The sequence below is a fragment of the Astatotilapia calliptera genome, chromosome 3 (assembly GCF_964374335.1).
Source record: "Astatotilapia calliptera chromosome 3, fAstCal68.1, whole genome shotgun sequence".
Classification (NCBI taxonomy): Eukaryota; Metazoa; Chordata; class Actinopteri; order Cichliformes; family Cichlidae; genus Astatotilapia; species Astatotilapia calliptera.
In genome coordinates, this window is record NC_137424.1 from 7,703,680 (window position 1) to 7,731,586 (window position 27,907).

At 44.0% G+C, this 27,907-nt stretch overlaps 1 protein-coding gene and 2 long non-coding RNA genes across 3 annotated transcripts in view; 2 read left to right on the top strand and 1 right to left on the bottom strand.

Moving 5' to 3' along the window:
* The window catches only part of LOC145422825 (protein NLRC3-like), a 33,308-nt gene extending 24,824 nt beyond the window's left edge, over window positions 1-8,484 (top strand). Inside the window, exons 10-11 of the mRNA XM_080294650.1 lie at window positions 7,454-7,500; window positions 7,649-8,484. Of these exons, the coding sequence (XP_080150776.1) occupies window positions 7,454-7,500; window positions 7,649-8,184 (583 nt within the window). The 3' untranslated portion in view covers window positions 8,185-8,484. The remainder of the gene's footprint in view (window positions 1-7,453; window positions 7,501-7,648) is intronic.
* Window positions 8,485-20,221: 11,737 nt separating this feature from the next.
* LOC145424572 (uncharacterized) lies at window positions 20,222-26,533 on the bottom strand. Its single transcript, XR_013905652.1, has 2 exons — window positions 25,660-26,533; window positions 20,222-20,795 (listed from the first exon to the last, which is right to left on the bottom strand). It is a non-coding gene; the product is annotated as an uncharacterized LOC145424572 (long non-coding RNA).
* Window positions 24,711-25,835, top strand: LOC145425053 (uncharacterized). The gene is made up of 2 exons (XR_013905748.1): window positions 24,711-25,507; window positions 25,601-25,835. It is a non-coding gene; the product is annotated as an uncharacterized LOC145425053 (long non-coding RNA).
* Window positions 26,534-27,907: the final 1,374 nt, after the last annotated feature.

The window sequence follows — 27,907 nt, forward strand, 5'->3', positions numbered from 1 at the left end:
TGCAGGGCTCACTTGTGATACTGGCTAGCGTGTACGGGCCGAACTGGGATGACGACTCTTTTATAGCTAAACTTTTCTCTTCACTTCCAAATCTGGAAAACTATCATCTTATTATTGGAGGTGATTTTAACTTGGTTCAGGACACTCTGCTGGATAGATCGTCAACTAAGGCCTGTTCCCTGAATAAATCTGCTAAAACCCTAGAATTTTTCAAAACTCAGCTGGGGATTGTGGATCCATGGCGACATGTGAATCCCACTACTAAGGCATTTTCCTTTTTCTCTCATCCCCACCGTACATATACACGTATAGACTTTTTTCTTGTTGATATTAGGTTTCTCTGTAAAATTAGCCATTGTCAGTATCATGCTATCGCCATTTCAGATCATTCACCAGTTTCTTTTGATGTGGTATTAGCGACCCCGTCTCGACCCATTAAACATTGGAGATTTAACTCTAGCCTGTTGATAAGGGATGACTACACACATTTTTTGAGATCACAGTTCTCACTTTTCCTTGAGTTGAACGATTCTACTGAAGTGTCAAGAGGTGTATTATGGGAAACGTCGAAAGCCTACATGAGAGGCCAGCTTATAGGATTTGTGTCAAATTTAAAGAAGAAAGAGTTAACTTACACGTCCAGTTTATTGAATAAGATCAAAGATCTAGATGGCAGATATGCATCAAACCCAGATCCTAACCTCTATACAGAACGTGTGAAAGTTCAAGCCAGTCTCAATTTAACCACCACCGCAACAGCTATGGTTCAATTAATTAAGACTAAGCAACGCTTTTTTGAATCTGGCGACAAGGCAGGGAAACTTCTGGCTTATCAAGCCCGTGCCGAAGCAACCTCTAAGCTAATCCCAAAGGTCAAGTCTGCTGCTGGTGACATAATATCGGACCCAGAGGGAATTAATAAAGTATTTGTAAGTTTCTATTCCAATCTGTACACTTCAAGTTCTCCCCCTCTATCAGAAGAAACTCTCCAAAATATACATTTTCCAAGAATAGATAGAGATCTGACGAAAGGATTAGGGGGACCTATCACTGTAGTTGTCATGATCCTGGGTCCTTTTGACCCAGCGGTTTGTGTTTTCTCTTCGCGATTTTGGTTCTGTTCTTCCTCTGGTTAGTGTTTACTCTGTTCTGCCCGTGTGTTCCTGTATCTAGTCCGCGTTTCTTAGTTTGTGTCCTTTCATGTGTAAGTTCCTGTTTTATTGTGAAGGTCTGTGTCTTATGTGAGTGTTTTCAGTTTGCCTCCCTAGTCTCGTCATGTTAATTACTCCCAGCTGTGTTCCCACCTGTATGTAATCCCCCTGTGTTCTCTGAGTGTATTTAAGTTGTGTCTTCTGTCATAGTAGTTGCTGGTTCGTCTGTGTTGTTTCCCCTCGGTCTCCCTGTATGTATTTCCCCGGACCTCCCTGCACCGTCATTCCTGGTTTGTGTTGTTAGTTTACCCAGTTTAGGTTTCGGTTTCATGTTCACACCCCGTTGCTGTTTGTACCCACTGCTGTAAATAAACACTCACCTGCACCAGAGCTGCCGCCTTTTGGGTCCTTACTACAAATCCACATGGCTTGCCCCGCAAACCGTGACAGAACGAACCAGCCACCATGGACCCAGCGGCAGTCAATCCGTCCGAGGAGCTCCAGGATGACATCGGCTACAATGTGGAGATCCTCCTCGGGCTGTGGCTGGAGAATCCTCCGTACGAGCTTCGCCGCGCCGTGGAAGGTCGGCTACAACGTCTCTTTTCCGGCCTGCCATGGCTACTGAATTCACTTCCTCCGACCATACAGGCTTTTCTCCGGCACACACCTCACCTTCTCTCAGCCACTCCTGCCTCGCTGCCCGACTCGCCGGATGTGATCTTGCCCGGCCCGTCGGAGCCGGCTGCGGGGAGGAAACGCCGATCGCGCCGCAAGCGCGCCACCCCACAGCCGGACGTTCGGGCTTCTAAATCGCCGGCTGTGGTGAGTGAGGACTCTTTTTCATTTTCAGACTGCATGACTGTTCATTCAGGGGCTGCGTTTTGTGTGGCGGATGTCAACGCGAGCTGCTTATCGCCTGTGCAGCCACTCTCAGCTCGGTTAGCTCCCCCGCAGCCACTCTCAGCTCGGTTAGCTCCCCCGCAGCCACTCTCAGCTCGGTTAGCTCCCCCGCAGCCACTCTCAGCTCGGTTAGCTCCCCCGCAGCCACTCTCAGCTCGGTTAGCTCCCCCGCAGCCACTCTCAGCCCAGTCAGCTCCCCCGCAGCCACTCTCAGCCCGGTTAGCTCCCGCGCAGCCACTCTCAGCCCAGTTAGCTCCCCCGCAGCCAGTGCCACCCTCAGCTCCGTCTCCAGTGCCACCCTCAGCTCCGTCTCCAGTGCCACCCTCAGCTCAGTCTCCAGTGCCACTCTCAGCTCAGTCTCCAGTGCCGCCTGTAGCGCAGGCCCCAGTAGCTCCAGTGCCGCCTGTAGCGCAGGCCCCAGTGGCTCCAGTGCCGCCTGTAGCGCAGGCCCCAGTGGCTCCAGTGCCGCCTGTAGCGCAGGCCGCAGTAGCTCCAGTGCCGCCTGTAGCGCAGGCCCCAGTAGCTCCAGTGCCGCCTGTAGCGCAGGCCCCAGTAGCTCCAGTGCCGCCTGTAGCGCAGGCCCCAGTAGCTCCAGTGTCCCCTTCAGCGCAGGCCCCAGTAGCTCCAGTGTCCCCTTCAGCGCAGGCCCCAGTAGCTCCAGTGCCGCCTGTAGCGCAGGCCCCAGTAGCTCCAGTGCCGCCTGTAGCGCAGGCCCCAGCAGTACCGGTTCCACTCATTCACTCCATGCAGGGAGAAGATTTAAGGTCCAGTCAGGGAGTTTCTCGCGCTTTAGCTGCTTCAGGCACCGTTCTGCACTCCAGGGCGTCCCCAGAGGCTAGGTCTCAGTCCCCAGCTGATTCTGGACCCCTGAAGATTAAGCAGCCCTCAGAGAACAACTCCGTGTCAGTGCTGTCTGAGCAGGGCCAGTGCTCAGCACAGCACCCATTGCCTTCATGTCTGCCAGAGGACTCCATGCCTCCTGGCTTTGTGATGGCTTCTGCTGGAGGGTCCAAGGGGCCCGTCCAGCCTTCGTCTTGTGTCTCCGCTGGAGGGTCCGAGGGACCGCTCCGGCCGTTGTCTCCAGTCTCAGCTGGAGGGCCCGAGGAGCCCGTCCAGCCACCTGCTGCAGCAGCATCATCATCCTCGCCGGCTGCAGCATCATCATCAGCCTCGCCTGGTCCAGCCTCAGAGCCTTCAGCCTCGCCTGGTCCAGCCTCAGAGCCTTCAGCCTCGCCTGGTCCAGCCTCATCCGAGTCTGCAGCCTCGCCTGGTCCAGCCTCATCCGAGTCTGCAGCCTCGCCTGGTCCAGCCTCATCCGAGTCTGCAGCCTCGCCTGGTCCGGATCACCATCGCCTGAGTGGCCGCCGTTGCCTTCCGCATGGCCAGCCCCCGGACCGCCATCGCCTGAGTGGCCGCCGTTGCCTTCCGCACGGTCGGCCCCCCGAACTGTTTTGGACTCCTGTGCTGTCGGCCCCCCGAACTCTTCTGGACTCCTGTGCTGTCGGCCCCCTGAACTCTTCTGGACTCCTGTGCTGTCGGCCCCCTGAACTCTTCTGGACTCCTGTGCTGTCGGCCCCCTGAACTCTTCTGTTTTTTCCTGTGTTCTGGTGTGCTTCGTTTCTTTTGGTTTTGGGCTCGTTTTTTGTTTTTGTCTTTTGGCCTTCTGGTGCTCCGGTTTTGTTTTGCTTCGTGCCCTCCTTCCTGGGCCCCCGCCGCCCGCCCTGGTCGGGTTGTTTTCTGTTTTTTCTGGCTGTTTTGTTTCTTTTTGGGCTGTCTGGAGCCAGCCTTTGAGGGGGGGGGGGGGGGGGTACTGTCATGATCCTGGGTCCTTTTGACCCAGCGTTTTGTGTTTTCTCTTCGCGATTTTGGTTCTGTTCTTCCTCTGGTTAGTGTTTACTCTGTTCTGCCCGTGTGTTCCTGTATCTAGTCCGCGTTTCTTAGTTTGTGTCCTTTCATGTGTAAGTTCCTGTTTTATTGTGAAGGTCTGTGTCTTATGTGAGTGTTTTCAGTTTGCCTCCCTAGTCTCGTCATGTTAATTACTCCCAGCTGTGTTCCCACCTGTATGTAATCCCCCTGTGTTCTCTGAGTGTATTTAAGTTGTGTCTTCTGTCATAGTAGTTGCTGGTTCGTCTGTGTTGTTTCCCCTCGGTCTCCCTGTATGTATTTCCCCGGACCTCCCTGCACCGTCATTCCTGGTTTGTGTTGTTAGTTTACCCAGTTTAGGTTTCGGTTTCATGTTCACACCCCGTTGCTGTTTGTACCCACTGCTGTAAATAAACACTCACCTGCACCAGAGCTGCCGCCTTTTGGGTCCTTACTACAAATCCACACGGCTTGCCCCGCAAACCGTGACAGTAGTAGAGGTACAAGAAGCCATTAAATCCTTAAACACAGGTAAATCGCCGGGCCCTGACGGTTACTCTGCAGAATACTATAAAGTCAATTCTGATCTTATGGCACCGTTGTTGAAAGATATGTATAATGAAGCCTTTTCAAAATGTCAATTACCCAAGACTTTGTCCGAAGCTACTATTTGTTTAATCTTGAAAAAGGATAAGGATCCTTTGTTGTGCAGTAGTTACAGACCAATTTCTCTTTTAAATATTGATTTTAAAATACTATCTAAAATCCTCGCACTTAGGCTACAACGTGTTCTGTCACAAATTATCGCCTTTGACCAGACGGGGTTTATGGCCGGCAGGCACTCATATGACAATTCAAGACGCCTCTTGAATATTATCCATACATCGTGCAACTCAATTCCAGAGGTTGTGGTATCTCTTGACGCGGAGAAAGCTTTCGACCGCGTCGAGTGGAGCTTCCTCTATGAGGTGATGGATAGGTTTGGCTTGGGGGCTGACTTTATTCTCTGGGTTAAGCTACTATATTCCTCGCCATCCACCTGTATTCGTACTAACAACAACTTGTCTTTGCCTTTTCCACTTGAGAGGGGCACTAGGCAAGGGTGCCCTCTCTCACCCCTCCTATTCGCCATTGCTATCGAGCCTCTTGCAATATGGCTGCGTTCAGAGGATAGATTTAAAGGCATTACAAGGTTCGGTGTGACTCACAAACTGTCCCTTTATGCAGATGACTTGCTCCTGTACATTTCTGACCCTCTAAACTCATTCCCGGTGCTTTTTGACATACTGGACCAATATGGTACACTGTCAGGATATAAGGTCAATTATCAAAAAAGTGAGTTGCAACCCCTTAATTCCCTGGCCAGAGCTCTTCCCCACTCAATAGTGCCTTTTAAGTGGACAGAAACCGGATTTAGATATTTGGGTTTTTTTATTTCCTCTTCTATACATAAAATGATGAGGGAGAATTTTCTATCCCTACTAGAAAATGTTGGGAAAGATTGTGACCGTTGGACTTCTCTACCATTGTCAGTGGCAGGGAGAGTTAACCTGATAAAGATGAGTGTCCTCCCAAAATTCTTGTATCTTTTTCAACATGTCCCAATTTTTCTTACCAAGGCATTTTTTGACAAGTTAGAAAAGATTCTGTTACATTTCATATGGGGAGGGAAACAAGCTAGAATTTGCAAGTCTATTCTTCAGTCCTCTAAAAGTGATGGTGGTCTTGGTTTGCCCAATTTTAGACACTACTATTGGGCAGCTAACATACAAAAACTTTTACAATGGGTTCATAACGACCCCCCTGTAACAGCCTGGGTACAAATGGAAACTGCATCTAGCTGTTACTCATTATCATCAATACTCAGCTCACCACTCCCTTTTTCTCCAACCCTTGTTGGGGATAATCTAATAGCTAAGGAAACAGTAACTATTTGGCGACAGTTCAGAAAATACTTCGGGCTACTTGGACCGTCTTTGCTAACACCTTTATCAAAAATTTTTAATTTTGCACCTTCAAACATTGATGCGGCCTTTAATAGTTGGAAAGATAACGGACTTAGGACTGTTAAGGACTTGTATAGTCAGGACACCTTTCTATCTTTTGCTGACCTATCGTCCAAATACGACCTGCCTAACTCCAACTTTTTTCGCTATCTTCAGGCTAGAAATTTTGTAAAAACGCAGTTCCCTCACTTTCCCAATCGGCCTCCAGAAACAAATCTGGATATCATCCTGCAGACGAACCCTCATCAAAACAGACTGATATCAGCCTTGTATAAAATACTAGATGCTTTGGTCCCCAAATCCATTTCTCATATTAAGCTGAGATGGGAGGAAGAGCTTCAGACAACCCTGCCAGAACAGCAGTGGGATCGTGCTTTGAAATTGATTCACTCGTCTTCAATTTGTGCTCGTCATGCTTTGATTCAGTGTAAGGTGGTCTATAAAGTACACTATACAAACGCAAAATTATCTAAAATCTATCCAACCATCAGTGATGCCTGTAGCAGATGTGGACTATCGCCTGCCAACCATGTCCACATGTTTTGGTCATGTTCGAAACTGGGTGCATTTTGGAGGAATATATTCGACACACTTAGCCAAGCATATGGCCAGACTGTCCTTCCTAACCCACTCTCTGCAATTTTTGGCATTCCTCCTGACTTGAACTTATCTGGTCCCCTCAAACAGGCCCTAGCCTTTACCACTTTACTGGCCCGGAGGCTTATTCTGTTGAAGTGGAAGCTTCCCCACCCCCCAACTCATGACCATTGGGTGAGAGATGTACTCTTTAACTTAAAGCTGGAAAAACTTAGATTCTCTCTAAAAGGTTCTATTAGGGAATTTAATAAAATCTGGAAATCATTTCTCTTGCTGGTCGACACTATTACTTTACTTCCTGAGTCTGCAGTGAACTGAGCGAAGCTACATTATAATGTTTTTTTGTTTTTGTTTTTTTTAATCTTATTTATACCTTATCTATTTGTTTTTCCTTTTGTTTTGCTTGGTCCTTTCTCTGTTATTTGTTTTCTCAGTTTTTGTTTTGTTTGTTTTTGTTTGTCTGTTTGGTTACGGGGCGGGGGGAGGGGGGGGAGTTGTGGTTGTTGTTTTTTGGGGGTTATGCTTGTTATGTGTATGGGTCCTGAGGTGTTGGGTTTTTTTTTTGTTTTTTGTTTTTTCTAAATTTATTTTTTAGGTTTTTGTGTGTGTGTGTGTGCGTGTGTGTGTGTGTGTGTGTGTGTGTGTGTGGGCAGAAACTGGTTTTCTGCAGTGTTTTGTCTATTGTAGACCTGGTAGGGGGAGAATTTGGGTTGGGGGGTTGGAGGGTATAATGGACATACCACTGTTCTGAAATCAAGATGGACTTAGCTGTTGCTAACTTTGTATGTCATTGTTGAAATTAATAAAACAAAGTTGAAATAAAACAGTGGAGCCGAGCTTTGAGCTCAGTGTGTAACAGTGTGTGTGTGAGAGCCATGTAATGTCCATGTGTGCATGCTGACTGTGCTGCTCTGACCCCCCTCCTCCTTTCAGGGTGGAGCCTGCTGGAGTCCGATGGTTGAGACCAGGTCTGAGGAAGTGTAAGTGTGTTTTTAATGGGATTCATGAAAACAAAGCAGCACACATTCAACCATCTTCATCATGTCAGGAGTCATCATCAAAGTGTCAATCAATGAACAGATGATGGATCAATAACTGCAGCTGGATTGTGTTTGTTCTCTCCATCAGATTCCTGTCAACTCACAATCGACACAAACACAGTGAACACAGAGCTCCAACTGTCTGACAACAACAGGAAGGTGACACGTGTGGAGGAGGTTCAGTCATATCCTGATCATCCAGACAGATTTGATGTTTATCAGCTGCTGTGTAGAAATGGTCTGACTGGTCGCTGTTACTGGGAGGTCGAGTGGACAGGAGATGTTTATATATCAGTGAGTTACAGAAGCATCAGAAGGAAAGGAGACAGTGATGACTGTTTGTTTGGATTCAATGATCAGTCCTGGAGTCTGATCTGCTCTGATGATGGTCCTCAGTCTGTCTGGCACAATAGAATAAAAACATCCATCTCCTCCTCCTCCTCCTCCTCCTCTGTCTCTAACAGAGCAGCAGTGTATGTGGACTGTCCTGCTGGCACTCTGTCCTTCTACAGAGTCTCCTCTGACACTCTGATCCACCTCCACACCTTCAACACCACATTCACTCAAACTCTTTATCCTGGGTTTATGTTCTTGTTTCCTGGTGGCTCAGTGTCCCTGTGCTGAGTGGAGTGTAAAGAGTGTCTCCTGTTACAGAAACACTCTGACTGTTGAACAGATAGTTCAGTCTGTACATGTCTGTCTCTTTCACTCACAAACACGTTTTCAGATTCATGGATTCAATCAGTTGATGTTTGAAACTCTTCTAAATGATTCCTTGTAAACTTCTTCAGTCACAAACAAACAGGAAGTGATGTCACATGTGTTCCTGTCCACACAGCAGAATGAGTCTATTGCTGACAGTGATGTACAAACAGAGTGAGCATTTCTGAGGCCCAAAATAAACTGAGTAGTTCACTGAATGAACAATGGACTGTGAGCTCAGTTCCTTCATCATTAGTATGGATTATATATGTATATGTATTATATTAGTATCATATATATCAGGTGCTGCTGCTTTCAGTCATTGTGCAAATGTGCTGTTTGTAAGCTTGTAAAGCTGCAGTCAGCTGAGACTGAAGAAGTCACCTGATCAGTGAGCAAACGTTTCTGAAAACGTCCAGATGAACAGAATCAACCTTTTGGGATCAGCCAGCAATGCAGCATCATTGTTGTTCAGCTTCAGAGGTTTGCAGGAATGAACTGATGACCAGAAACAGCTGCAAAGTCCAAGAAAATACCAGCTGGAGTTCAGCTGCATTTGAAGAAGTCAAAGAAAAGTAAGGATGGCAAAGGGCGACGTTTTCTTCCAAAGAGCTGCAAACATGGTCGACGCCTCATTAGAAGAATCATCTGGACATTTGTGAGGAACTCTAACCAAGAAAGCAACGTCACACAGATCCAACAGACAGTTTCCATGACTGCAAGTGTTGAGTGGAAAAATGCTACATTGCATTATTGCATCCTCTCACCACAGGAGGCGCTGTTGGCACCACTGATTGCTGATCAGCTGTTCTCTGATGATCTGATTGATACTGTGAATAACGGGACTCACTGAACTCTGTGACACAGTGAAGATTACAGAGTTGAACTTCAACATCTGACTGACGTCACACAGACAGAAGGATGAACCAGTGAGGCACAGAACACAGTTACTGGAGATACTGGATCAGCTCCATGTGAACCTCTGATGGAGAAGCTGCTGAGCCAGAGAAACATCAGGACATGACAGCAGCTGCACTTATCTAACAACATGTAGCAGAGCTGATCTATGTTAGAGGATCTATCACAGCAGCTGAAGCCAAAGTCCAACACTGGATACCAGCTGAGCCTGTGCTGAGTGTAGTGTTACAGGAAAAGGGCAGAAACACTGGTAGCTCCCAGTGATGCTGACTGGGGCACAGAGCTGAATGATGCAGCATCAGGACACTGTTTCAGTCTGACTGACAGAGAAACCTGTAGCTGTATCTACATGTGAGGCAGAGGCCACACAAGCAGCTTTCTATGTTTCACAGTGACTGAGATCTTCAGTGGGGGTGGACATGCTCCTGTACAGACCTCTGAGGAGAACCAAGGTGCAGTCAAAGAGTCCAGTCTGTCCTCACAGATGTGAACATGTGCTTTCATCAGGTCTGCTGTCAGCTAGCAGGCTCACATCAGAATCACTGTTCCTGAAAAACACAGTCTGTGTGACATCATCAGTCAGCTGATGGTCCCAGATCTGAATGGTTTCTGTCTCTACTGAGGAAGTCAGAGAATATCACTGAGGTGTGGATCAGGTCTGAGTGAGCTGTGGAGGGACAGCTTTAAACAGTCCACAGGTCTCACGTCCTGCTCAGTCTGCTAGCAGATACCTCGTATTGTTCCAGATGTGCTGACATCAGCAGCAGCACAGCTGTGTGATACCATGAATCTCAGTTATCGATCCAACACACAGTAAATACAAAGATCAGGATTTCTGAGAGTAATCATTATGAGTCTGAACACATGATCACTGAATGTTAGTCTCCACAATAATAAGCTAACACAAGCAAACACAGCTTTCAGCTCTTATTTTGAAACTGGCTTATTTAGAGAGCTGTGATGTGAGCGTGCCTGGCTCTGAGGCACTTGGGTCAGCCTCTGTTGTTTAGAAGTGTTACAGACTGTGAATGACACAGACCTGTCAGTTTCCATGTTTGTCTGTAACACAGCTCAGGGGCTCCATGCTGAACGCATCCATCCAGTGTTATTGATCCAGGACTGATACCAGCATTGGGATCAATACTACAACACACAATCACATGTGTCCACGTGATGCAGTTTGAAGAGCAATCAGATGTCTCTGTATGAGGAGGCGGGGTCACAGGAGGTTCACAGAAACTCTGCAGCAGCATCATCAGCTCACATGGAAACTTTGATGATTCACTTCTGTGGTGTTTTTACAGAAACACGTCACAAAATTAGCTCCACCGGTTTTGTGAGCTTTGAGTTTCTTGTCTTCATCCTGGATTCTTGTGTTGCTGTTTTTACACACAGCAGATATTTCCTGGTTGCTTCCTTGATGACCACATGAAGCTTTCTGAAGCTTGGATTGAAAACGCTTCATTACTCAAAGCTTTCCAACACAGGCCTCTGTGCTGCCATCTGGTGGACAAACATGTGAAGTGCAGCGTGAAGCTACAAATGAAACTGCTTCAGCTACGTTTATATATAACATACTATAACCTATATAATGTGGAGATCAGGGAAATTATTTTGTTGCTACTGTTAATAATCATCATCATTACCATTGCATTAATAATATAATCTACAGCATTGATATTGCATTCAGATGTTTAAACATTTTGGTACCCAGTTAGCCTTTACTACAGGTGCAGTTATAACCACTTTAAACTGTTGAGTTGAATCTATGATCTTAAATGCTTTTGAATGCTTGTTATAATCTTAAGTGTGTATGGGCTGATTCTGAGGACACTCTGTGCAAAGTCTTGACAGGAAACTGCAGGTTTGCAGAGCGTGCTTTTGCAAAAGTGAAACTAAAAGCAGAGTGTAAGTGCAGCTTATTCTGAGGAGCTGTTTGGATGATGCTATTTGAATAACCAGGTTGTTCATTATTATCTTTTATACTTTTATATTCTTTTATTAAGCTTCTAGTAGAGGTTCTTGATTAAAACATTTATTCAATATACTACATATATAGTTTTAGTAAACTGCTAACACATGTGAGAGTGGCCTCTGTTTGACTGCGAGTGTTAGTAGGTGAGAGGTGACACAGAGTGCCAAGTGAGGTCGTGACACACACACACATAGTAGATACATTCAGTTATAGGTGAGAGGTTAATCATGTTTGCTTGCAACTGCGGGCGTGCAGAAGTGGTATCTTACTGCAGAGCATGGTCTGTGGTTTTGGAGAAGCGGCAGTCAAAAGGTTGACAGGAAACATCTGCCATGAAGATAGAGACAATGTTCTTTTCAAACTGTGTTAAAAGTCATTGTGGTTTTGATCTGACGTATGTATGTATGTATCTGTGTGACGTTGAAGGGGCGTCATTAAATTCAAACCCCGATGGTATAAAATATCTGTTTATGCTTTGATTAGTCGGAGATCTGCGCTGTCTGCGTACGGCGCTGGTCCCCCCACGCCTGTGTTCATTAAAATCAATTGTTTGACCAAGCTCTTCTGGACCTGGTTGTTTGTACTCTCCTTCCTCAATATTTGAACCTTAACAATAACTATATGTATAGTGTATTATGTAGGTGTTAGAGCTGGGGGTAGAACTGCTGATGGCCTGGTTGTTATTCATGTTCCCCATGGTTCACCAGCTCTCACACAACATCAGCACCAATGATCCACGTCCTTATAAACCTCTGAATCAGGTCCTGAAGCAGTGACGTCCTGAGTGAAGACCTCACTGATCACATGACTCTGGTCACCTGGACTCAGTGTTTCTGAAGCAGTGTGCTGGGTTTTTAAAAATACGTGGCTGCTGCCTGATGTTGGGCCCACAGAGGAAGACGACTCACTCGCTCTTCTTCACTTCCTCCTTAAACATGTGGAAGGAGAGCAAAGTGCTGCCAGACTCTTATTTCTGACAGGAACAGAAGAAACCACAGCAAACTGGTCCAGTTCTTCATCTTCATCACAATCTGTTTATTTCTGATGGTGTCTTCAGTCTGAGGTTTGAAGTTTCCATGTCTGTGTGATGTGTGGTGTGAAGGCTGCTGGTTAAACTGGGACTCACTGTTTAAAGCACTGAGTGCTCATAGAGAGATGCTCCATGAGTCCCAGTACAGACTACAAACATGGTGGAAACTTAGCTTTGATATCCACACACTCTGCACGTCTGTGAGTAACTGTGATGAAGATGTGCAGAGATCTGTGTCCAAACAGGAGAAAGACTGTAAAGACTCTGTGCTTCTAACAGCCTCTGTTAACATATGTGAGGCTGTTTGTTGTTGTTGCCATGGAGCTTTTCACTGTTTGGGTCAGCAGGTCATGTGATCAGGTTTGTTCTGCTGGACGATGGTTCAGTGTCAGGTTTGTTTGCATTCATCAATAAATATCTAAATCAATCAAAGACTCCATGTTTGTTCTTTCATCATGTGACCTCTGCTCATCCATCTCTGTGTGTATCAGGATACATTTGGTTCATAATACACAGAAAAATCAGAGTTATTACCTGTAATAAATGTGAAAGATTCCTGCAGTGATAACCAGGCAGGACTGAAACACATCCAAGCTGTCACCACGGTAACAGCACCGCCCATCCACAGGTGAGGGGAGGAGCAAAAAGAGGGACTTTGACCATTTTATACTAAAAACACTCAACTAATGTTTCTAATATGAAACAAATAAGCCCACATTAATGTGAGCGTTTATTAAATAATAATAATGATGATTTCCTCCTGATCTCATTTCCACAGCAGAGAAAACTGTGGTGTATATTGAGGTGGAGGGTGTGGTCTGTGGCTCAGGTGTAGAGTGAGGGTGGGGTGCACCACAGCAGCATGCTGGGACTGCTGAGGGTGGAGGAGGGAGTGATGATGACATCAGAGCTGCAGCACAGAGACCAGTGAACACACAGTCTGTTCATCTTTGCATAGATACAATATACAGCACAATATTGAATGACAGACACGCTGTGGGAGCTTCCACAGATACACTGACGTCAGCATCCAGAGTCCTCCTGCTGCTCCCCCCTCAGAGCCCCGTGATCAGCACCAACACATTCAGTTAGATGACAGAGTCCAGCTGCAGCTAGAATCAGCTCCCCTCTGTGAACAACAGCACAGCGTCAGTGTTTCACACTCAGTGAAAGGAGGAAACAGCAGAAGAACACCATGTGTGCTACGTTTCCCAGGACACACTACAAACTGCACAAATACAGAGCAGCACGTGGAAGGACCTGGAGCTGCATTTACAGAGCTGCAGACAGCGTGATGTCCTGTATGGACAGGTGGAAGGAACCAAGTCCTCAGCTGGAACACTCGTGTTTGTCCACAGACAGGAAACACAGCAGGAAACTTCCTCACAGAAGTGCAGCTCATGGATAACACACTTCCTGTCAGTCAGAATGAGGCTGCAGCCAAACACAGAAAGGTGTTTTTGTCCAGATGAGCCCAGAGAAGAAACACGAGTGTTCACAGACATCAGAAGCTCAGAGAGGTGAAACATGAGGTTGGAGTCCTCGTCAGCATCCAGAAGAGCTGCTGTGAAACCCTGAGTACTCATGACAGACTCTGATGGCACAAACACATCATGATTCAAACAGAAAGACAAACATGGAGCTCCTGATCCTCCTGCATGAGAACAAGCTGACATGAGCGCTGTGTCTGAGAGTGTCTCCCTGTCACAGTGACAATAACACAGCTGCTGCTCACAGTCATTAAACTGACCTGAGGTCAGCTGTGCTCCTTACATATGAACCATGTGACCTCACATCAGTGCTGTGGATGACTGTAGTCATAGAAGAGTAGAGCTGTAGCAGGTGGTGTGAGGAGGAGGTGGTGTATTCTAGTTAACGCAGTACTGAAACACTCCAGCAGAGGGCGCTGTTAAGTCCTTATTGTAACACAGTTACTGTGTGCAGTTAGACTTCATACATAATCTGCACTTATTTCCATCAGACATGCTGTCAGTAAATGATTGGTTTCTATTGATTCTACTTCCTGTTGACTCGTTTGATGACAGTGAAACAATCACAGCTGATTGTGTGATGATGTAAACTGTCACTGTTACATTCAGTGTGTGTGACATAATGTTAGTGCAGGCTGATAACAGCCTGGTTCTGTTAGAAACACATGAACGTGTCCATAGATCAGTGTGTGTTTAACATGAGAGCTTCAGCCCTGCTGATGTGTTAAATAAAGACATGCAGGAAAACTGATGAGACTCTGAAATAACTCTTTATATTTATAATGTAACTCTGCATCAAAAGAACAACAAAGGATCCCAGACAGGTTTCTGTGAACAAAGACCATTCTGATGTTTCTGTGTTTCTAACACTTTGACATTATTAGTAAACAGACTGCAGTGAGCAGCATTTATAAAGAGCTTCTATATAAAGATATGACAGCTGTTTGACAAGTTTATCACTCTGTGTTTGGACCTGATCAGTCCAGCTGTTTACTTGAAACATGTTCATTTACCTGTTCTGTTATATTCATGTTCTTGTCTCTGTTGAAAACACATTTTAATGTCCCTCAGATTTTTCTCCCAGATGAATAAATATAAAAATGACACAAACTGACTGCAGCTACTTTTTGTCCTTTCTGTCAAAAACCTTCATGTGACTCATGAGAGACACGTTTCAGCTGTTTGTGACAGATCAGAGGCCAACAAGTCATTTATAACACTTTCCATCATTGTTTAAAGTTCTCAGTGTTTCTGTGTTGCTGCGTATAGGATCTCCCAGCATCATCACTGTGCTGTCCAATCATTGTGTGCGAGGTTACCCTTATAGTGCGATGTGTGTTTGCACAAAGAGAAGCATGTGTGTCAAATATAAATAAGCACAGAACAGAAACAGCTGCTCGTTTCTTCTGTTTAGAGTCAAGTTAGTGTTTTGTGTCTTTGTTTGAGGCCTGATGTCGAGCAGAGGTGTGTGTAACTGCACTGCTCTGTTATATGTGTGAAGTGTGTGCTTCTCTTCAGCATCATCTTTGTCACTGCTGATTCCTTTGTGTCATCATGTGTTGAGAAGAGAGAACAGTTATAACGGAGGAGCAAAAGGAAGCCCTGAAATCTGCATCAACAAGGAAGTGTTGGCTCACCAGTGATCCCAGCAGAGCCACTGGTTTGGCTCCAGTTGTTCTAGATTCAATGATGTTGTTGCTACAGATACATGTCAGCATCTTTATTGAATTTAATATGAAGCAGAAATGGTGTCATTAGGAGAAGAAGAGGAGAACAAGTCCGGCGAGGAGGCAGCAGCTCTTAAAGATGAAACAGCAGCTCAGCCCTGAGCTCAGAGAGCTGCACATGAAAAAGCTCCTCAAGCAGATCCTGTCAGAGGTTTGTCATCAACAGGAGGAACTGTTCACATCATAGGATGAAGATGCTGTCAGCTGGATGAAGAAGGTTATTTAATGCAAACGTTCACACTGAAGTCAAATTGTTGTCGTGTTGAACAGATTCATGTACTGATCGTCTCCAGAATGTTAGAAGAGCTTCAATGAATCATGAGAAACAACTTACAGCTGCACAGCTGTGTCAAACACATCTGTGTGTCATTGTGGGATTGTTGTGTTTCTACATGTGACACACGTCTAAAACATGCACACAATCTGAACACAAACAGGGACTCATGTGTTCCCACAGCCAGATGCTGAGAGCCATTTCCTTGTAGTCCTGTGTCTACATACATGAACCATTAGATGTTATTGGAATGATTGTCAGCTCTGATAGTTTCATGTGTGTTTAGCTGGACGCTGTTTGATCCTCGACATGTTTAAAGGTGTCCAGTCCTGAGACACTGGGGCTGGAAACAGCTGTGATGTCATTGGACTGTCACACAGACAGAAGTGCATGAAGTGAGCAGCCGAGGAGCCGCTGATGTTTTGGATTCAACAGCATTTGAAAGGTCGACACAGACACATTTGCACACAGAAAGCTGAATCTGTCATATGCCACAGTGAACTCACTGTTCAGTGTTTTTCAGGAAGCTTCTTAACTGCCTCTGCTGCCAAACAAGCAGCTGATGTCCTTGAGAAGAAGCTGAAGAAGTCTTCAACAACAAATACAGGAAGTGGACTTTCAAATACTAGATTCACTTTAGACTCACAGAGAAATGACTCAACCAGCTGTGTTTGACTATATGAAAGGTCAGTGTGTGTCTGCACACAGACTGTTGTGTTGGACTGTTATTCAGTTGTCTGCTGAATGTTTTCAAATGTCTGCATCTCAGCTGTGATGAGGCTGGGGGTCATGGGAGGCCACCGTAGCAGCCTCTTCAACATCATGACATCATCATAAATGCTGCTGGACTGTCTGATGGGCTGACGGTGAAAAAGCCGTCGGGAAGGAAACAGAAGACATTTCAGAGGCTGCAGCAGATTTCTTTGATTCGGGGCCTTTTTCAGCTTTATTGGACAGAGCAGTGAAGATAAGTGACAGCAAAGCAGAGAGAAAGGGGGCGTGGCCCGGGTCAAAGCCAGGCCAGCTGCTCTCCACCTCGTGGTCACCTGCTCATCCTAGTGAGCTCCACCAGCAGCCCTTTCACACACTTTACACAGTCAAACACTGTGTGTGGACCTCAGCTAACAACAGGCTACATTTAAGTCTGGACTACATGCTTTTATATTGTTTTTATTCCATCAGCAGCTCAACATCATGAGCAGCTTTGACATAAAGACATCAAACTCAAGCTGACTTTAAACTACTTTTTAGAGATGGCACGATACCACTTTTTTATGTCCGATACCGATATCATAAATTTGGATATCTGCCGATACCGATATGAATCCGATATAGTGTATTTAATCAACAAAACTGTTTTTTAAATATCTTGCTGCATTTTGTATAAGTTCATACTCAAGTTTAAAACAACAACTACACTAAAGCTATTCTGTTATACCTGTATACAAAAAAATATTTCATAGTTCAGCAATACTGATCAATCTAATAAACTTAGACCTACACCATCCTCCCTATTCTGGTATTTTAAAGAGTACTTAGCGTAAATATTAAGCAACCTAACTAATAGGGTTCCAACTCCCAGCAACAACAAAAATAAATAAATAAAAAATAGGGAACCACCCCTCACGCTCCACCTCATGATGCTTAATCGACGTAATCAACCTTAATTTGATGCAGTGTGAAAAAAAATGCACAGAAATCAATTATTTTTCAAGAAATATTAAATAGATTCAACATCTTTCTTCAACAAAATTGCAGACTGCACAGATGGTACCTTCCCAAAGGAAAAAGTACTATAGCTTACTAGGGTATATTAGACTTAATAGTTACTATATACAGTAATTGACTTCTATTCATTTTACATCAAATTAAAACTTTGGGTGTCAGATAATTATTTATTAAAAGCTCGACATTTTAAATGAGAATAAGAAAGAAAAGTATGTCTTTGTGCCCCCTTTTCCCTGTTAATGCCCTATCGGCCCCCCTGGCTAAACTTTGCTAGATCCGCCCCTGCACAGTTACCAGCCGTCAGCTACGTAGAAAAAGATCCTGGTGTAGAAAGTAATATTAAATAAATTCTAACAACAGCTGATCAAGCTTAAACGTGCTGCTGTTGTTCAGCCGCTGGTTTCCTCTTTCTGGTGCAAAGTGGGCCAAAAACAAACAAGAGAGATGGACTCGCGACAGAAAAGCCGATCAGCTGATCATTGATCAGTTTCATGATTGAAGTAGCAGCAAGAGAGGCAGTCGCTTGTTAAGCTTAACGTGGGAATGCTTTACAAACATTCAGAGATGGACTTACACACTTGCTTTACTTCTCTCGGGATAACTTTGTCGGAGATGAAATGCCAGGTTGCTAGCGAAGCTCCACATGCTACCCAGACCACCGACAGGTCCCGCATGCCACAGCCGCTCTATCACGTGATGCATACTGCTCCAACGTGCTAACGTTCTGAGGTGAGTTACGGCGTGTTGCAAGTTTTGTGAGGTGCTTTCGTGATATTTAATGGATCGGATTACATTTTTTATTTTTCTCCGATATCCGATCCAGTAATTTAGGTCAGTATCGGACCGATACCGATACGTAATATCGGATCCGTCCATCTCTAATACTTTTAATACAGGGGCTCAAAAACAACAACATCTTTATTATATATCAGGACACAAAGTCATTTCATCTCAAAGGGAAACAGCTTTATTTGGAATAACCAGCACTATCAACTGGTTTGGGATCTCCACCAGTTTCATGTCTTTGCAGCTTCTCCAACAAAGTTCCTGTAAAATCAGCATGTTTGTCTTTATTGGTTTGATAGTGATTGATTATTCAGTCCCAATCTGCTGTCATCTAAAGAACAAAATGATGTTTCTATGAGTCACAAAGCTCCAGATGTTGTCGGCTTCACAAAGAAAACAAAGAACTTAAACACAAAGTGTTTGGAGCCAAAATGTTCCCAAGCTGCTCTTTTTGAAATGGCAGAGGTACAGTGGTGTCTAACAGCACACTGTGGAAGGCAAACATGTTATTGTTGGATGAAACTTCATGAATCCTTTGTAGATTTGAGCTGTTGGAGCCTTTCTTTTCTCTTCAGGTGTACAGATGCTGAGGAGGCAGGTGAAGCAGGTGGAGCTGTTGTGATGCTGCAGAGGGTGTGTCTTAGTAACTCTGTGAGGCAGAACTGGATCCAACATTGTGGATGTGTTGATGTTGGAGCCATTAAGAGTCTCTGGCCACACTGTAGGATTTCCCTTTGATCCACTGTGGGGGCATTTTGGAGTCTGTCAGTGAAACTCTTCATGTTTGTGTTTGACTCCAGTTTATAGAAACAGAGAAATGTGTCATGCTTTTGTTCGGCCTCCACAAATACACACATTTGTTCATTGGTTGGACTTTTTGGAAGGAGACACATTGAAAACCATGTTAATAAGATCTTGTTGTTTCCTGTGGATCCGACACAGAGAGTGGACTTCAGACAGAAAGCGTGGAAGAGATTTTAGAGGCCGTGTGTGGCAACAGGAAGTTTCTGTGTGTTTGCTGATCTTACATGTGGAAAACAACACGTGATGTTTGTGAAGTTCTACAATGATCATTGTTCTCACAGCATTTTGAATGGGAACAGTTCAAACTGGGAGTAGTGGGAGTTATTTACTGATTGAAACAAGCTGAATGTTTCTGTGACGATGAAGATCAGCAGCTCAGCCGATCAATGAACTGACATCTATCAGTCGTTTCATGAGATGAAGTCATCAGCAGACATTTGTTCTGACTGTGTGATGAATGTCAGAACGTCAGGGCTCTGCTTTAGTCACTGCTTGATGATCATTGGCTCATTGTTGAATCCAGGGCCCAGTCTGACCTCTGACCTTTGCTGCAGGTCTTCTGTGTTATCTCCACTTTCATGTCTGATCTTCTGCTGTATCGTCCAAAATAAACATCTGGATCATTTCCAACACTTCAGCAGATCTTTAGTTTGGGCAGTGCAGCACAGAATAACACATATTGTACTATACTGCCCACTTCCTGATCTTATTGGATCTGTGTGTGAGGTTGGTGAAGGAAACACATGTTTACTGAGTGAGTCGCTGCCATTAGGAACTAGTTTTTATATCACAGCCTGGAAATCACACAGGACCATTTCTGCAAGTGAAAAGTCGTCATTGGAGGAAAATGATTGTGTAGTTTGTGCGACTGAAGAATTGTCCCAACTACATGTGCTGCTGACCCTTGACCTTTTCTTTAGGTGCACAGAGGAGTCTGTGGGAACATCCAGAACTGAGGCATCTTGTGTACAAACGTGTTCAGACCAGATGTCAAATGATGTCAGATGTCATCCGTGAATGGATGCAACTGTGGATCGTTCCAATAAAATGAGGCAGTTTTGTAAGTACAAGCCCACTACAACCCATCATCAACATTTTAAATTACATTATACATCTTCACTGATATAAAGCACCACTATTTTAACCTGATTCACTTTTTCCACCCTAACAGTTCATTCCTCAAATCAAACAAGATATTTGACCCTAAAAAAATGCATCAACAAATAATTTTGTAATAAAATATTTATTCTTCAACTTTTACAAGTGAAATCAAACAAGTGTGTTTAAGAGTGAAACCAGAGTGGAAGCTGCTCATATAGAGTCCAACCCAGGCTAAAGTAAGCTGAGTAGAGCAGCACCATCAAAGTGTCGGCTCTCTGAACACGGTGCAAGATCGCCATCTGCAGGACAAAACTAGTTTTTCTCGCCCTCCTCGTCAACATCAAGATGATGTCATCGTACAGCAACTGATTCCCTGTCCGTCTGGAACAAAGCATTTACATTAAAAAGACATTTACAGAAAATACAAACACCAACAACACATCTCATCATCACATGATATTTTATTATTTATTATATTATATATTTTTATTGTACCATCAACATCAACAAATACCAGCATATTTTCTTTGAGATTGAGTAGAGTGGACCTTTCCCTTGGTTCACTTCCTGCTCGCAGCATCAGCTGACCTCTGACTTCCTGGTTAAGGTCTCTCAGCGTTGACTGGAATATCAAATCGGACTCACACCATGTTCTTGTAATGTGGTCATGTCTGTCAGCTGTTTGAAGAGCATCTCTGGCCTAAACACAATAGGAAGAACAACAACATGGCTAAAAAAAACAACACATTTCCATATTAGATGAAGGGCACCGTAACTGGAAATGGTAACATTCATCTGATGCTGCTTTGGATTTATCTTCTGTTTTAGATCAACTTTGATCACTTCGAGCCATCTTAAGTCCGTTTGTTCTAACTTCTCACTAACATCTCGTATGATTTCAGATCCCTGCTGTTCCCCAGCTGCCCTGTAGGTTTGTGCTTTGACCTCCAGAGGGCGACAAATCAGCACAGACAGAGAGCTCCATTCAAACTTTGCTGCCATCAGGAATAATGCTTCAAATATAATCATCAGTGTTTGAGCAGTTATGATATCAGGGACAATCTAGACATGTGTGACAATACTGAACATGTCACATGACACACCTCAAACATCATGTGATCCACTCTCAGTCTGCACTTTCATTCATGACTTCAACAGGTTGAAATGAGCTTTGAAGAAACATTCAGTGAAATAAATCTTTCATCACAGGATTCATGTGAGCAGCAGATGAACTTTACAAAGAATCAGTGGATTTATCTTCTGTTTAGATCAACTTTGATCACTTTAGATCAACTTTGATCACTTCGAGCCATCTTAAGTCCGTTTGTTCTTCTCACTTCTTCTCATGATTTCAGATCCCTGCTGTTCCCCAGCTGCCCTGTAGGTGGCCTCAGTGTGTCTCACACCATTTACAGATGATTACAGGTCGTTTACAGTTCAAACAGGTCCAACATAAGAAATATGCAGAAAATATCCTGCTATAACAGTTTGGGTCAAAGTGCAGATGTTCCAGATGTTCTGAGTCTGTCTGTGTTTCATGTTAACATGTAGATGTTGGACCAAAGTGAAGCTTTTTGATGTGACAGCAGGAATGTGAAGTGTAACTCTGAGCTGTAGGAAATGAAACTAAACGGACTTTTTCTCCTTTATTTATAGGAAAGTGTAGGAGAGCAACAGATGAACAAGCGTTACTGTAACAGGAAACATCAGAGGACCTTTATGTTCATCATCATCACTGTTTCCTTGTTCTGTCACAAACACACAACACTTCCTGCTCTCTCTCTGATGGATCTGATTGGCTGTTTCATTCCCAGGAGGTCAGGGCGTCACACAAACAGCTTTAACTGCACAACGACACACTTTAAATCATCTGCAGACAAACCTGTGTGTTTGATTTATGAAGAAATAATAAAGACGTGTGTACAGCTGTCCATGAAGCAGCTTCTCACACAAACTCTGACACTTCAGCCACTTTAATCCCTGCAAAGCTGCGTAATAAAGAGCTGTGACTGCTATGAGCTGCTGATGATGACTGCATGAAGCTCTCAGCTGAAGCTTCTTTCATTTATTTTAATGTTAATGTCGCCTTTTTAAGTCTGTGTGAGGATTTTAATGACACACATTAAAGGAGCTTCTTTGATTAGAACCAAATTCATGTTGATTTTCAGCCTGAAATGATAAAAACTTTAATAATTCTGTTTATAATCATCAACCTGGAGACTAATGAAAAGTATAATAGTGAAAAAAAGCCTTTATTATTTGAGTAATGCCTGAATCTGCTCAGAGACAACACAGAGGTGTTGATGACAGTTTGACATTAACTGAATTAAAAACAAAGTGCTCTTATTGTGAAAATCTGCCTCCTACTTCTTTAAATCATTTTTATGTATTTTTTAACCTCACAGTGAAACATTGAGGCATTAATCTGACACAGTTTGATCAGCAGCTGTGTTTTCACTGACGTTTCACTTTGATTTGTTCAGACTGAGCAGAGAGGATCTGTTCTCTGTGTGCGCACTGCTGAGAAACACAAGCTCATTTCTGCTGTTTCATGAAAAGTGTTATGGAGGAACAAGAAGTTCAGCCTCTAAACTCTCAGCGTGAGGACTGAGTGAAGAGTTTCAGAGCAGAGAGTTTTGGCTCACAGCTTTTAGCGTCTACACAAAGAGACGATTACGCACTTGATCTGAGAACATCTCCACCTCCTACAAACAAACTCTCCTACGAGCAGCTGTCACAACCACAACAGGCAGAAGACTGGATTTCTTCAGGTCAGATTTCATGCAGTTTGCATAAATTGTGTGTCACAGACTTTGTAGTTCACATTTGTGTGACTCGTTTAAATCTCCTCCTCCTGAAAGTGAAACTCTTACAAACACATCAGGCCACAACCTGCTGCAGGTTAATGATTGATCTGAAGGCAGCTGACCTTTGAGCAGGAACTTGTGAGTCTTTTATTGTGTTTAGCACTGCCAAGTGCTGGCCTCTGCTTCCACCATCACATTTACACTGGTAGGTTCAGCACTGCTGCCTGCTTCAGACTGAATCCAGCAGCACAAAGACACAAGTTAATAAAATCAGCATCTATTCCTTTATCACTGCTTTGTTACAGAGGAGAACAACGCTCCAGTAACGCGTAATCCCATTATTTTTTTGAAGTACCGAGTAAAGTAAGGGATTACTATTGCAAAAACAGTAATTAGATTACCGTTACTTTCCCGTAGGAACGCTGCGTTACTGCGTTACTAAAACCGTGATTTTTTTGCGAGAATGTCTCATGACAGTGACGTAAGCGAGTGCGCCGTTAGTGACAACAGCTGTGTGCAGATCAACAATGGATCACATATCGAGTGCAGAGAGAGTATGAGCGTGCAGCGTTTAAAGCGTGGAAGTACTGACCTTACTTTGAGTTTGATTCCATAAAAGTGACAAAAACATTAGTGTCCGCTGTGCGTGGGAAGAAAACTTCTTTTTACAGCGAAAAAACCCCTAAACTTCCAACAAGCACCGAGCATCTACGACGTAATGGGAAACTCACAGAGAAACTCGCGGATTCTTCCACTGACCGCGGCACACCTGCACCAGGGTAAACCTCCGCCTACCCCACTCCTGCTTTACAGGTGAAAATAGAGCAACAGGACCGCTGAGTCTTTGACTTTATTTATTTTCTGCTGTGTTTTACTTGCATCTATTTGAAAGACTGAGTGTAAACACAAAAAATATTTTATTTTATGAGCTGGAATGTGCAGAAAATAGGTTTAAATGTTAAACTAATTTCTTCCAGTCAGAGAATGTTGCAGATAATTACATTTTTGCTTGATGCATAAAGTTAAAAGATTAAAACTAATAAAACAAGTTTTAAAAAGAGACTTTTCCATTTGATTACATTTTGTATGATGGATTATGCAGAAAAAGTAGAATTGGGCTGAAAGATCTATCGCTTTATCACCTCTTCAGGTTGGAAATCGTGTTTTTAAAAAGTAACTAAGTAATTAATTACTTTTGAAAATAAGTAATCAGTAAAGTAATGGGATTACTTTTTTTGGGAAGTAATTAGTTACTGATTACTGTTTTCAAGTAACTTGCCCAACACTGGACAGAGTGTTGGCTTCATCACCGACACACGTCACCACATCAGGAAACAGCTGGTTCAGTGAGTATTTAAGGTTCACTGCAGACAAACTGGAGAAAAACGAATCACATGAAACATTTGTTACTGGTTTCTGACCTCGTCGTAGAGACTCACATACCTGTGTTCTGCTATCAGTGTGATCACATGTGCTGGTACAGTTTGCCAGGTTGACCCATGTAACCTCCACTATCCTGTAGACGTGGAATATGTTTCACATATGGATCGCTTCATTACTCGACTATGACTGTGTGCTTCACAGGTGCTTACTGAAGTGCTGCTTTACACAAAACCAGACAGTAAAAATAAGAACTGCAGGTCCAGACCACAGGTTTATGTGTTGATAATGATGATGTGCAGTCACTCATTGTCACAGGATACTTCCTGCAATGATGCTACAGGTCACGCAGTTCTGCAGAAGTGGAGGAAACAGATGCTTTTCCTAACAGAGACACTTTAATGACTTAAAGAATCTAACTGACACACAAACCTCAGTTTGTCTGACATTCATGAGAGTAAACTGCTCCTGAATGTTCTGTTAGTTCACTGGATGATTGCTCCTGTTTACCTGACTTCAAATGTAAAGATCCCTGAGACAAACTCTCACGAGTTCAGCGGCGACACGATCGCACAACCAGCCGCGACGTTAAAGGCCGACGCGCTCACTACCTTTGGTTACAGCTCTCAGCTCACACGACATACACAAAAATAATGACAACACGAGTCCTCTGTAGGACGTCACTGTGGTTTACTGACAATGTTCTCAACAACAGACGCACAACCCTGGTTTGGTCTGGTTATTTGTGTTGTACGGCTTCGTTGGTCTGACGAGCTTTTAGGGATGTCAGCAGAAGGATTTCACGTGCTGAGGTCATATTTATGAATCAACCTGAACAGCTAATACTTTACCTCTTTATTTTATAACACATATGAACACGTTATAGTAGATTTGTGCAATGTGTGTTTCACGTCTTTATGGGCGTATAGATCTGTAAACAGGCTGATGGGTGTGTGTCTGTTTATTGTAGCGGTGCAGAAATGTTAAAAATGATGATAATAACAACACTTCTCACATCAGGCTACAACACAAACCTCCTGATAGCTGCAAACACCAAAACCCCCAACGACAGGCACACAAAGAGCGAGCAGGGACCCACCCTGCCAGCATGTGAGCCTCCTACTACGACTCACTGTGGAGCAACACAACACCAGGAGACGGAGGATATGAGAGAGGATACAACTGCTGTGGGGGAGCAGCCACACACTCCACAGGAGACGACGGGGTGAGAGATGGTTCGGTGCTCCTAACATCATGTGGACGCTCGTCTGCACATAAACAAACCTCACCTAACCCCACCTCCTTTCTCTTTTTGCAGGGTGGGGTGCTCCATCCTTACACACTTTGCACCACGTGGCTCTCCATCTATTCGTTTACCTTCTTGGGTCTCTTCCTCCTCTGTCCCAGCCCATTGAGGCGATCGCTGGGGTCCAGCCTGTAGTGGGAGTGGCTGTCCTCGCTCATCCTGTCCCCGTCCACTCCGGGTTATTCCTTTCTTCTTTCTGTCCTCTGAATCGAGCTGACCTCTCTCCTCTCTGGTCCTCGCTCTCTGAGCCGGCGGAGCATGAGAGAGAGGAGTGGTTGGGGAGAGGGAGGGGAGACGAGCGAGGGAGGGAGGGAGCACAATGGTGTTGCCATGGCAGCAGCTGCCACCAGTGTTTATCTGGAAACGTCGCTGGCAAACCAGAATAGTTGCCACACGTTGCCACACTCGCACACACGGCAGCCATACGTTTGTGTGCGACCTGCCCGTGGCTTCCTCGTTACAGACACACCGAGAGGAAACGCTCAGACACAAGGCCGAACATGAACGAACACTCGTGTGTGGGAGGAACAGGGCACAGACTCCACGCCGTCGTTAAAGATGGCGTGTGTGCTAAACGGAGCTGTGCGCTGATCGATCAGTCAAGTGAAAAAAACAAAGGAAGCTATCTGGATGGAGTTTGCTGCTCCCACTAATCAAAGAGATGCATCACAGCTGGAGCTGATTGATGCACGAGCCACCGTTTGCACAATCCCACCGACTCCACGCTTGTGTTTCCTTTCTGCACCATGTTGTTAACACTGACCCCACACTGTGTTCATGAGCTAAAGAAATCAGGATGATTGATTGATTTCACTGACTCGTCTGCACAAAGCATTTTGTAGGTTACAGCATGAAACGACTGTAATCTCCACATTTACACTCACAGTTTCTGTTTTACTCTCAAACTGATCAATAACAGCTTTCCTGTGTAACAAACACACAAAATAAAACAACTGTACCACCAATCAAACACAAGGAAAACTAGAAAAATTTGCATTTCCTGCGAAAATGCAGTGTGGATGCCTTAACGGCTGAAGATATCTGCTGAAAAAAGCTGAAAAAGTTGAAGAAAAAAAAAAAAAAAAGATGCCCTGAGCAGGATTCGAACCTGGCCCTCCTGATCAAAGGGCAGCTATTTAGCTCACTGAGCCAAACACTTTCTCACAAAGAAAAGGTGGAGAGATTGACAATTGTGCTAGCAGAATTTGGGCAAAAAAAAAAGGGGTGAAAATTCTGCTGAAAAGAGTTCCATCAGCAGAATTTCTGCTGAAAAGAGGTGAATGAGCAGAATTCTGCTGAAAAGAGTTTTTTTCTGAAAACAGCAGAAAAAACTGAAAATTTTGCTGAAAAGAGTTGAATGAGCAGAATTCTGCTGAAAAGAGGTTTTTGCTGAAAAAGAGCTGAAAAAGTTTGGATTTGTGCTGAAAAGGGGTTAAAAAAACAGAAAATTTTGCTGAAAAGGGGTGAAAAAAATGAAATTTGTGTTGAAAAGAGTTTTAAAAAAGTTTAACTGTTAAGTGAAAGAAATGTTGCCATAAGCTGGATTTGAACCCAGGCCTCCCAGTCTGAGAACGGATGCTTATCTCACTGAGGTAAAACACAGCTCAGCCCATCATGCAAAATCAGTGACCACATTGATAATGTGTTCCATTCATTTCACTGGTCAAAAGTCATAACACACATCAGCAGAAATAGCAGAATTTTTTAAAGTTTAAACATAGCATTTCTGCTAAAACTTAGTATTTATACTAAATAATATTTTTTTCCTGCCAAATCATAGCATTTGTGCTGGAACACAGAAAGTTCCACCAAATCATACAATTTGTACTAAAACATTATTTATGATTTAGCAGAAACATTGGGACTTGGTAGAAATACTATGATTTACATGAAATACTTTGACTTAGCAGAAGTACTACAATCTAGGAAAAAAGTACTAAAGCATAGCAGAAATTCTATCATTGAGCAGAATTACTAGGATTTAGAAGAAATACTAAGATTTGGCACAAACACTGATGTGGCTCAAGAACCTTTATTGTGCAGTTATACTATGATTTGGAAGAAATACTATACTTTGGCACAAATACTATGATTTGGAAGAAATACTATGTTTTAGCACAAATACTATGATTTGGCTCAAATACTATAACTATCCTCGGTCAGAAGGAGAGGCTGACATCCAGGGATTAGATTACCACAGGTGGAGTTTATTGCGGTCAGATGGATGGTACAGGGAGGTATGGCATACAGTAGGAGGATGTGGAGAGGTGATATGGTGTGGTTTCTATGATTAAGAACAGGGTATGCATTACAACATGC